At 40.3% G+C, this 12,329-nt stretch overlaps 1 protein-coding gene across 2 annotated transcripts in view; it reads left to right on the top strand.

The window, feature by feature from the left end:
* fras1 (Fraser extracellular matrix complex subunit 1) overlaps positions 1-12,329 on the top strand; it is a 126,884-nt gene that overhangs the window by 49,570 nt on the left and 64,985 nt on the right. For both annotated transcript variants that reach the window (XM_066712106.1, XM_066712105.1), the window contains exons 5-12: positions 354-513; positions 1,302-1,435; positions 1,938-2,021; positions 3,627-3,728; positions 4,491-4,682; positions 5,865-5,954; positions 7,630-7,668; positions 7,770-7,917. In XM_066712106.1, the coding sequence (XP_066568203.1) occupies positions 354-513; positions 1,302-1,435; positions 1,938-2,021; positions 3,627-3,728; positions 4,491-4,682; positions 5,865-5,954; positions 7,630-7,668; positions 7,770-7,917 (949 nt within the window). The remainder of the gene's footprint in view (positions 1-353; positions 514-1,301; positions 1,436-1,937; positions 2,022-3,626; positions 3,729-4,490; positions 4,683-5,864; positions 5,955-7,629; positions 7,669-7,769; positions 7,918-12,329) is intronic.

Raw genomic sequence — 12,329 nt, 5'->3', positions numbered from 1 at the left:
GCTGTTTCAGAAAACCTGTGTTACTAAGCAAGCTGTCGCAGTCCTGTAGACAAACAATATGTCAAAAAAAAAAAACGGTTAAAATATCTACTCACAATTCAAAGAATCTGGGTGTGGTTCGACCACCCAGACTACTTATTAGGAAGGAAAAAAAAAAACACAATAGGGTCGTACCCCAGCTGAGGTACTGAAATTAGTTAATGGAGTGAAAATCATGAACATGATGAAAAATTTAGCAGCATTCCTCTGTTAAAACGTCCCTGCTGACTTCTCGATTCCTATTGGCTCTCAAGCTAGCAGCCTACCGGTAAAGGTAATTTCCCCCTTCTTCCCTGTCTTATGGTTTGCTCCAGCATGATAGCCAGTGGAGCAGCTCCAAGTGCACCGGGTGCTCCTGTTCTCAAGGGAAAGTGGACTGCAGCCCCAAACCCTGTTCCCCCCTCAGCTGTGCGAGAGACGAGACTCGCTTCACCGCCTTCGGAGAGTGCTGCCCCAAGTGCGTGCGGAGCGGAGGTGAGCCACGCTGCCATGGGAAACGGATGCTCCACCGATAGGAAGTGCACTGGTTTGAGACAGGGGGGAAGAGCTGAACAAATAACTTTTCATTCATCTTCAACAGTGTCAGCGGTTACGAATAGGCAGAAACCTATCTTATCAATTTATTTTTTCGTCATGAAATTCACTCTATGATCTGGAACTGGGTTTTGCAGTCAGAGTGGTTAGGAATACCAGTTGGCAGTTGAAACTGACAATCGAACCGAAGATCATTTCTCAGCCTTCTCAGATCAATGTTTTAGCCTGAATTCATAAGAATGATACAAAAAATGTATGTCAAATGCACTTTACCTATATTAACTTGGACAGCATTCTCAAGTTACTTTACATCTTGTAAGCACATATACATTCATGCTACTGTCACTGCCCTTCAGCCTTTGACATGTTATTCTTTTCTACAGATCTCACATGCCATACATGCTCTTAATAACCCTGACTGTAAAAACATCCCTTTAATTTCCTTGTCCGCACTTGACCGAGAATTAAAAAAAGAATGTGCTTGGACAGGTCTTCTAATTATAAGGTTGTTGTTGTTAATTTGTGTGTGTTTTGGAGGTAAAGTTATTAAGCCAGGTGGTTGCCCTCATGTGTAACGTTAACGCAGCCTTTTAATGCCGATCTCCTCTTGCGGTGACTCCATGATAGGCCCTGCTAATGGAACAGGAGGAATTGTGGTCAAGTTCATCCCTCAGATAATTGCTCCACTTCAATTATTTTATGTATTTATTTCTCTCCCCCTCCTCCAGTGTCTTGCTCCTTCGAAGGGCAGGAGTACAAGGATGGGGAAGAGTGGCAGCCCACACCGTGTTCGAAATGTGTCTGCAGAGATGGAGAGACGCAGTGCTATGCTGCGGAGTGTGAGCCTGTGGCCTGCAAGCCGGTGAGCATTTTGTCTTACAGGCGCATCAGCGGCTGAAGAGGCTGGGAGGCAATTATTTACTGAAGAGACTACTAGGCCAAAAATGTCTGTTGGTGTAGTGGGTTTTTTACTGTTAATTGATGCTCATTAGTCTGCAGTTAACTGTTAACAGACAAGCCTAAACATTGTGCCCTCATTTGTATAACTCAAAAACTTCTCATAACTTGAATGATCAAACCCCCAATACTAATCTCTAGCATTGTTTATTTCAAATTAACATGTTTTAACCAATAGGATTGACCGATCAATTTGTTATTTTTTGGTTAACGGTTAATTGGTTAACCAGCAGACTGTTTTTTAAAGATGCAACCATATGGGCCGTCTGAGAATAATTCTGCGATCCATTTCAAGCTGCCAGAATTCCAGTGACCAATTCCCTATTCTAAAATGAAATCTTTTGCCCATATGGTCTGTTGCATTGACGTGTACCATTAACACTTTGTGCTTCCATCCTTTCTTGCAGCATGAGAACCTGGTGATATACCCTGGAAAGTGCTGTCCGCAATGTGTGCCAAACTCCTGTCTAGTGTCTGGGAAGGAGTACAAGGTAACCTTGAGTAAACTAAGTTCAAAGGTTTTTGTGTGTGTGTGTGTGTGTGTGTGTGTGTGTGTATGTGTCAGAAACAAAGCTGCTGCTCTCTGTCTCCTGGCTCCCAGCCTAAGCAGATAACAAGGCACAGTAGGCTTTGAAGGTGCATGAAAACTGGAATAAAGAGTTGTTAGAAGTTAAAATCACTGATGGATCCCTTGGCTCCAAAAGTTTTTTGGCAGGAAGCCAGCGAGTTGATAAGCCCGTCATTTTCACTCCAGCAGACAGCAGATTCGTTAGGCGTTAGGTTTTGTGCGAGAGACAGAGAATTTCACTGATAAACGATCCATCTTCTCCTGCTTGCACAGCATATCAGGGGGACTTCTGCTTTTTGATACTGTTATCCTGCTTTCTTGCCGAATGTGTGATCCTGTACAAGGTTTTACAAGGACATGTTTGTTTCTGTGAAATACACTTCAGCATGGAACCGTTGTTTCCTTGTTCCTTTTTTTTCGGACTGTCATCTGTTACATGCAGAGTATCCTCGTCTTTATACAGTTTAGAAAGATACCTGACATATCTGTTGCTCAACTTGCACATACTGACTGACTTTAGTAATGCACAATGTGTTTTTTATGTATGTATGTATGTATGTATACAGGTGATTAACAGTAATGCATCAATAATCTCATGAGAAAAAAAAAGAAAATCCAGCAATAGAAAATGTTATCAAGATAAGTTTTAATTAGGGGTGCAGTTGATAATAGGAATGGCTTTACGGTTATGTTTAGATTGTTTTGAGGGTATTATTTTGAGTAATTTGACTGTGACTTTGCACTAAATTGAGGTTAAGTGATGGAGTTGGGGTTACATTTTGGTTCGGGCTAGGGCTGGGGTTACAGTCCCTAGTAAACTTAGGCCTTTATTACGGTTAGGGTTGCATTTCTGCTGGGCTATCTGAATTGTATGTAGATTTGTATGGCTTGGGTTCAGGCTTCTGTTACTGCTTAACATGCTGTAAATAACCTACTGTCTGAAGATTTGAACGTTGAAGAACATTTGAGAAATCAAAATGTTCAGTTTGAATTGGGGTTTTATTAGTGAATTAGTTTTAGTCCTAGTTGTTTTCAGTACAATGGATAATAGATGACAAGATCAGGAATGGACTGGCCAATTATATATAGATATTTTTAACATTCTATTAATGCTGGTCTGTATGTGATGTTAAATTTAAGTGTTAAATGTTTATTCCAAAATCTGCCATGCATAGCAAGTTTTAGTAATTGACTTAGGTATGTCTTGTCAGTACTTTTACTTGAGAGATATACTTATCTTACTGAAATATAATTCCTAAATGTGTTAAATTAATACAGTGGGACCTGTCCTGTTCTAGACATTTTACCATTTTCTTATTCTTCCCAACGCATAACAATTTCCCCGTTCTTGTTATTGATTCAGCTCCCTTGGCTTCAGCTGCACATGCTGAGAAATTTCATTATGGTTTGCGTGAGGTTGTGGGAGATTGGCAAGGGATTTTTCTTTTATGCAGAACATTGTGGTTTTCTGTGAAGGCTGGTGTTATGCATTTGGGTTCCTTGATTTGACTGTCCTTTTCTTTTGCAGCATGGCCAGCAATGGAGGAAGAACTGGTGCACAGCGTGTATCTGTGACCGCGGGGAAGCACGTTGTCACACCCAGTCCTGCCCACCAATCAGCTGCGAGAGGGTCAGTAACAGTCTCTCTCTCTGCCCCTTAAGTACCTTCCTTAAACATGTGTTGGGCCAAGCTGTTCTAGCAGGTTTTTATGAGAGTTTCATTATCACAGTCTTAAGCTGGGCCTCACTTATAAATGAGAATTCTTTAATGCTACTATAGCAACCTGGCTAATTTCAGTGTAGCCATCTGGAAAATAATGAGAAGCAATATTACTAAGAGATTTTACAAGTATATAATATAATATACCAGTTGAAAGCGGATTAAAGACACAGAACAGTACAGTACATTTGATTTAGTGGGGCCTTCTGGGCATCATTCACTTGTTCAGCTGTTCACAGAAATAGTTATTGCATTTATTAATTATTATTTTTTTTAAATACCCTGGCATATTATCTTCTTTCTGTTATGACTGCTCAGTCTTTAGGTCTCCATATTGTCTAATAGACAGTGTGTCAGGGTGATAAAGTTACAAACAATAACCTCCTTTACTAAGGATAAATAACTTATAATGTGTTCAAGCACTAAGTGGAGTAGATACATCACTAGCAGATTCCCTCTGAGAGATGAGATCCTGAAAGAAATAAAGATAGTAATTTTACAACTGCATTTGATATAAATTTGGATTTCTGTTACAAACTGTACTCTGAAATATCCTGAAATGGGCCACTCTTTGTGAGCACTTTGTTCTAAATCCATAATGAGTTGTGCTATTGAGGATGCTCTCACAGGGCCGGTCGGGAAACTAAACAAACCCCTTTTTCTGACGCACAGGGCCAGAGCAAAGTGAAGCGCGCCGGCCAGTGCTGCGAGGAATGCGTGTCGTCCAAAGGCAGCTGCCTGTTCGAGAACGCGGTCCGTTACCATGGCGAGATGTGGAACGGCACGGGCTGCGAGTTCTGCATGTGCGAGCGAGGACAGGTCCTGTGCCAGAAGGCAGAGTGTGCCAGAGTGCAGTGCGCATGGGTAAGGGTAACGCTCGCTACATTTACATTAATCCTGTCCATGAAACACTAGCGGTTATTAAAATATGCATGCATTATTAAGTGTCCTAAGATTATTCAAATGATCGTTCCCATCACAGCAGGAAGGCACTCTAATAAGCCTAAAGAGGTAAAAGCATGAGCGTGTGTATATAAAGCAGTGGACACAAAGATAACACTTCCTTTCAAGACCAAACTGGTTTATTTTTAGTACCGATCCATAACATTCCAACTCTGTTCCTTTTTCAGGGCTGGATTTTCACAACGGCCCTGAAAGACTGATATGAATGCAGTATTGACATTCAGAAGGAGTGCCGGACTGAGAATTTATATTAGAATAACCCGATAGGATTGTAAATGACGTGAAAAGACTATTTAAGATTATATTTTCTACCCTTTCTTCAACTTTTTTGTTGCATTGCAGTTGCACCTTAATGAGAAAATGTGTTTTGTGTTTTAACAGGAGTTTTTATTTCTTGTTTTCCAAAATATAATGTGGTTATGATAATATATCATACTAATAGATGTACAGCTCAATAATACTACTGTAGTCATTCATTACAAACTAGTTTTTGGCAGACTTCCCGTATATAAATATAGAAAAGAAAGTTGTTTCAGATTTTGCTCTTCTTTTTGTCAGCACACAACACATCTAGAAATTATTTAGATTGTTTAAGGCTGTAGTCCCTGTTTATAGTTACATTGGGTCTATTGTGTCAACAATTATCTCCCTTTTTAGCTACCTTGAGCTTCTATAGATGTGCTCAGACAGATATGTAATGAAATATCCCCAGCCAATCCAATAGGCCCCTGTTATGCTTTTTTTTTTTTTTTCTTCATTAGATATGATTCACTTGTGTGGTCTGGAATGTTCCACCCTTGGCAGGTGTTCCTCTGAAGCCATGATTATGAAGCTGATTATGAACCGCGATTATGAAGCGGGCAACATCAACCACGTTGGTGCCCTCCTTCTTCATTTCACATTAGTTTCTTCATTCTGTTTGTTGATGGATCCAGTTTCTGTTTTTTTGTAAATGATGACTTATGTTTGTTAAGTTCAGTTTATTGATGAAGGGAGTTATTTGATCTGTCAATGTGCTGAAACCTTCCTTTTAGCTGCCTAACATAACACAACCGTGTAAAGACTATTCTAATTATTCAACAGGGAGAAGAACTAGTTCATCTACCAGGGAAATGCTGCCCAGAATGCATGTCTATGAGCAGTTTCTGTATGTACAAGGAGAAAGCCAAAGAGGTAAAGATATAATAGTTATTGTATCTAGAACACCTCAGTGTGCACGCATGTGTTGCTGTGATTAGCAGTGTGAGTGTGTGGCAGAGTGTAATTTATTGTCATGTTATGTTGGACTGTGTGTAACTTACTGACTAACAAATGCTGAATTATCTATAAAACTGAAAAAGATGAACTAATAGTTTTTTAATCAGTCCCACAAATACCTTTTCAGTTAAATTGGTAGGAAATCAGTCTCTTAAACCATGTACTTATAGAGCTATTGAGTTTAATTTTAAGGTAGACTGAAGTAACGCTAATTTGTTTTCCATTCTCAGCTGCAGATGTCTTAATTGCAAATACTACAAATGCAAAACAAATCCAGCATAATAATATCTAAACGAGCCTTACTCAGTTTAAATTTAAGCATGCACCAAGTGTAGCTGATGTCAGTTGAAATGGTCACTTTATTTTGACACATTGCCATCAATAAGAAAAATGTAGCATAGATCTGGTGAAGACAGTAGGTGTCAGAAGCTCAGTTCACAATTAGAGCCTGACATTCATCTTGAGCAGGAGAAAACCAACAAGTGTGTGCCTTGAATTGACACTGTACTGCAGACTCGGTTAAATTGACACAATATTCTCCAGACATTATATAGAGACGTGGTTTATCTTAATAAGGATAAATAGTACCTTAACTTTCTTCTCAAGTAACTGTTCTCTTGAAGAACAAGTAGCCCTTATTTGCAAAAACTGCCGGCCTGTAGTCAATGTCCTATTTGCTTAATAAATTAAGGGTAGTTTAGCTGCTGTTGATGACAAAAAGTTGTATTTAACTATAATTTAGTTGTTCACTGTCGGGTGGGATTCGTTCTCCCTCAGGTGGCACTTTTTATTTTTTCCTGTTTGTGGTTGGATGTGCCAGAGTCGTAACATACCTAAAATAAGGAGTCTTCCTGGGCTTCTCAGGCGCCATGTACTTGTATCCCGACAGTCATGTGACCCAATCATTAATCTGTGCAGTGGCTGAGAAAGAACCTCCCAAACCTCCACGAGTCAAGTGAACAAAAGAGCCCTTCACAAATCAGCTCAGCCAGCTGTATCTCATCCAACTGGGCCAATTTGCTGTCTTTGTCCGTTCCCTCCTATAAATTCTCTTGGCAAAAAGGTTCGGAACACCTCCAGTTTACTTCAGATAATTTATGCAATTGTAAATACTTGAAGTGAGTAATAGATGTCATTGCCCTGGAAATCTTCAGGGATGTCATACATTCAAGAGTTTTACAGGTTGAGTAAAATGAGGCTCACTCTAAAAATAATGGCGTGTTGTTCAGGAGTGATTGCTGTCGCCATTTGTAAGGCATCATATTCCTGTACTGATTCATCAGTAGTGAAATCACGAAAAGAAAAAGGCAGATATATGCACAAACATGAAACCATAATTCTGTTCTGGTTTTTTCTGTTTTAGTGAATAATCCCACTACTGTTTTAAGAATTAATCCCATTAATTTCATCCATTTAATATATCACTGCTATACTAAATAAATACATTTGTACCATATGTGCAAAGATACAATTGTAATCAATAATAGATTTTAGTCTTTTTTTGTTCAATACTCTGTAATCCTATAGTATCTTAAAAATCTGTAATTTATTTTTGATTGTGTATTTCCTCCACATTTTGTTTTTCTACAAGGGTCTGCAGTCTGATCTGCATGGAGAGAAACACCTTTCTGTGAGTATAGCCCTGACACAGTATTAGTGCCCATTTTTCACGTTCTCAGACGCCTTTGTGATGCAGTGGAAATCCCCAAATTGTTCCTTTGTTTTCCCCAGAACCTGGAGAGGTGGCAGGAAGGCCCCTGCAAGGAGTGCGAGTGCAGAGATTCACAGGTTACGTGTTACCGTCGTTCCTGCCCTACCTGTGCTGTTGGCTCACTGGCTGTGACCGTGGAAGGGCAGTGCTGCCCAGAATGCCATTCCGGTAAGTAAACAAGAACTATACAAGATGTGATCGAATACATGCCTGCTGCAGTTTCCCAGAACTCACCTGGATCATTAATTATTTCATTCTAAAGAGTAGTTTTGAACAATGAGAGCTGTGAATTGGGCTGAGAAAGCTTTCACCCCATTATCACTATAAACCTGGTTTGACCCTATGAAATGCATCCTCTAATAAACATGGCTTGGATGAAGGTGTCAGATAGATGATCACTATAATAATAATAATAATAATAATAATATTGCTTTTTAATAACTTTTAATAGGCTTATTGTCAATAAAACAGTGTACTACTATATTATATATATATATATATATATATACAGTGAGGGAAAAAAGTATTTGATCCCCTGCTGATTTTGTACGTTTGCCCACTGACAAAGAAATGATCAGTCTATAATTTTAATGGTAGGTGTATTTTAACAGTGAGAGACAGAATAACAACAAAAAAATCCAGAAAAACGCATTTCAAAAAAGTTATAAATTGATTTGCATGTTAATGAGGGAAATAAGTATTTGATCCCCTATCAATTAGCAAGATTTCTGGCTCCCAGGTGTCTTTTATACAGGTAACGAGCTGAGATTAGGAGCACTCTCTTAAAGGGAGTGCTCCTAATCTCAGCTCATTACCTGTATGAAAGACACCTGTCCACAGAAGCAATCAATCAATCAGATTCCAAACTCTCCACCATGGCCAAGACCAAAGAGCTGTCCAAGGATGTCAGGGACAAGATTGTAGACCTACACAAGGCTGGAATGGGCTACAAGACCATCGCCAAGCAGCTTGGTGAGAAGGTGCCAACAGTTGGTGCGATTATTCGCAAATGGAAGAAACACAAAATAACTGTCAGTCTCCCTCGGTCTGGGGCTCCATGCAAGATCTCACCTCGTGGAGTTTCAATGATCATGAGAACGGTGAGGAATCAGCCCAGAACTACACGGGAGGATCTTGTTAATGATCTCAAGGCAGCTGGGACCATAGTCACCAAGAAAACAATTGGTAACACACTACGCCGTGAAGGACTGAAATCCTGCAGCGCCCGCAAGGTCCCCCTGCTCAAGAAAGCACATGTACAGGCCTGTCTGAAGTTTGCCAACATCTGAATGATTCAGAGGAGAACTGGGTGAAAGTGTTGTGGTCAGATGAGACCAAAATCGAGCTCTTTGGCATCAACTCATCGTGTTTGGAGGAGGAGGAATGACCCCAAGAACACCATCCCCACCGTCAAACATGGAGGTGGAAACATTATGCTTTGGGGGTGTTTTTCTGCTAAGGGGACAGGACAACTGCACCGCATCAAAGGGATGATGGACGGGGCCATGTACCGTCAAATCTTGGGTGAGAACCTCCTTCCCTCAGCCAGGGCATTGAAAATGGGTCATGGATGGGTATTCCAGCATGACAATGACCCAAAACACACAGCCAAGGCAACAAAGGAGTGGCTCAAGAAGAAGCACATTAAGGTCCTGGAGTGGCCTAGCCAGTCTCCAGACCTTAATCCCATAGAAAATCTGTGGAGGGAGCTGTAGGTTCGAGTTGCCAAACGTCAGCCTCGAAACCTTAATGACTTGGAGAGGATCTTCAAAGAGGAGTGGGACAAAATCCCTCCTGAGATGTGTGCAAACCTGGTGGCCAACTACAAGAAACGTCTGACCTCTGTGATTGCCAACAAGGGTTTTGCCACCAAGTACTAAGTCGAAGGGGTCAAATACTTATTTCCCTCATTAACATGCAAATCAATTTATAACTTTTTTGAAATGCGTTTTTCTGGATTTTTTTGCTGTTATTCTGTCTCTCACTGTTAAAATACACCTACCATTAAAATTATAGACTGATAATTTCTTTGTCAGTGGGCAAACGTACAAAATCAGCAGGGGATCAAATACTTTTTTCCCTCACTGTATATATATATATATATATATATACACTCACCTAAAGGATTATTAGGAACACCTGTTCAATTTCTCATTAATGCAATTATCTAACCAACCAATCACATGGCAGTTGCTTCAATGCATTTAGGGGTGTGGTCCTGGTCAAGACAATCTCCTGAACTCCAAACTGAATGTCTGAATGGGAAAGAAAGGTGATTTAAGCAATTTTGAGCGTGGCATGGTTGTTGGTGCCAGACGGGCCGGTCTGAGTATTTCACAATCTGCTCAGTTACTGGGATTTTCACGCACAACCATTTCTAGGGTTTACAAAGAATGGTGTGAAAAGGGAAAAACATCCAGTATGCGGCAGTCCTGTGGGCGAAAATGCCTTGTTGATGCTAGAGGTCAGAGGAGAATGGGCCGACTGATTCAAGCTGATAGAAGAGCAACTTTGACTGAAATAACCACTCGTTACAACCGAGGTATGCAGCAAAGCATTTGTGAAGCCACAACACGTACAACCTTGAGGCGGATGGGCTACAACAGCAGAAGACCCCACCGGGTACCACTCATCTCCACTACAAATAGGAAAAAGAGGCTACAATTTGCACAAGCTCACCAAAATTGGACAGTTGAAGACTGGAAAAATGTTGCCTGGTCTGATGAGTCTCGATTTCTGTTGAGACATTCAGATGGTAGAGTCAGACTTTGGCGTAAACAGAATGAGAACATGGATCCATCATGCCTTGTTACCACTGTGCAGGCTGGTGGTGGTGGTGTAATGGTGTGGGGGATGTTTTCTTGGCACACTTTAGGCCCCTTAGTGCCAATTGGGCATCGTTTAAATGCCACGGCCTACCTGAGCATTGTTTCTGACCATGTCCATCCCTTTATGACCACCATGTACCCATCCTCTGATGGCTACTTCCAGCAGGATAATGCACCATGTCACAAAGGTCGAATCATTTCAAATTGGTTTCTTGAACATGACAATGAGTTCACTGTACTAAACTGGCCCCCACAGTCACCAGATCTCAACCCAATAGAGCATCTTTGGGATGTGGTGGAACGGGAGCTTCGTGCCCTGGATGTGCATCCCACAAATCTCCATCAACTGCAAGATGCTATCCTATCAATATGGGCCAACATTTCTAAAGAATGCTTTCAGCACCTTGTTGAATCAATGCCACGTAGAATTAAGGCAGTTCTGAGGGCGAAAGGGGGTCAAACACAGTATTAGTATGGTGTTCCTAATAATCCTTTAGGTAAGTGTATATACAATGCTATGTTATAATGTTATATACCAATGTTCCAATTCACTGATTTCATTATTTTCTTTATAATTACATGATACATTGTGTAAACGTGTCCAGTGAAGACCAGACGATACGCCAGAAATCCAATGAAATCCTCTTTCTTTGGGCAGTATTAGATTTCTGTCTTGTTAAATAACACCACTGCTGGGTTGTTTAATTCCCTGGAGTCAGAAACCATTCCTGTTCCCTATATCTCCATGTGACCTTATTTGGAGTCAGCTGAGAAAAGTCCTGACAGTGCAGTTCTTGCTCGGTAGGCAGAAATGAGTCTGAAAGTGAATAGCTTGTTTTAAACTGAAGAAAGTCCAGTTCCAAATAAATCTCAATATGAAAGAAAAATCCTAACAGGCGTGTTCAGTGCGAGAGTAGAGTAGATTACACTGTTTGTGAAGTGTGTGACTGATTGAATCATTATTTTTTGTCCCCTATGGGATTAGTCTGATGGAAGGTGGTGTAAATTATTCACAGTTGAGTTTTCCCATGTTTTGTAAGGGTCTAGTGCTCATCATGGTAAGTTACAGACTCAGTGTATCCAATACTGCACAATTCTTGTTTGCAATGGTAGACTGGTGAAAGCACTGCATTCTGTAGGGACAAATTACCTAATAGAATCACTGCAGTGAAGAGTGAGTTTATTGCTCTGTAACTTATATTGCTTTCTGAACTGTGGTGGTGTGGCTTTTCTGTATGAAGATGTCACATTTTAAAATAGCCTTTTATTTATACTTATTCTTTTCACATTCTCTCATCTTTTGGCCTGTCAGATTTGTCAGACACAAAGCTGGCCAGATTATACAGTGATCTGGAGATCTGTGTGTGTGTAGCTGCACAATTATGGAATTGGTGAACTAGCTGTAACATCATTAGAGAGAAATTAAAATCCAAGCAGGTATACTCACTCATTTTTGTTGGCACACATCTAAACCAGCTGAGCCAAAAGCTAGCCGATTCTCCTTAGTTAATGGGTGCTTCACACATTAATACACTGCAGCTAGAATGCCATTAGGGTTTAAAATCCAGAGCACACTCTCAGAATCTCAATTGCCAGACAACTCACTTTCAGACAGATTTATGTGTCTGTGCCCAAAGTGTTAAACATTTATTTACCTGTGTGTTTACTGGAAAATGTGTTTTTTAACTTATAGGAAAATGCATTGTAACTAAAACTGTAAATGGTAAATTCTGCTGAAATATGGAATTATAT

Source organism: Amia ocellicauda, chromosome 8 (genome assembly GCF_036373705.1).
Source record: "Amia ocellicauda isolate fAmiCal2 chromosome 8, fAmiCal2.hap1, whole genome shotgun sequence".
In the NCBI taxonomy this organism is placed as follows: Eukaryota; Metazoa; Chordata; class Actinopteri; order Amiiformes; family Amiidae; genus Amia; species Amia ocellicauda.
The sequence above is the reverse complement of the archived record's forward strand: the minus strand, read 5'-3'. Positions and strand labels throughout refer to the sequence as shown.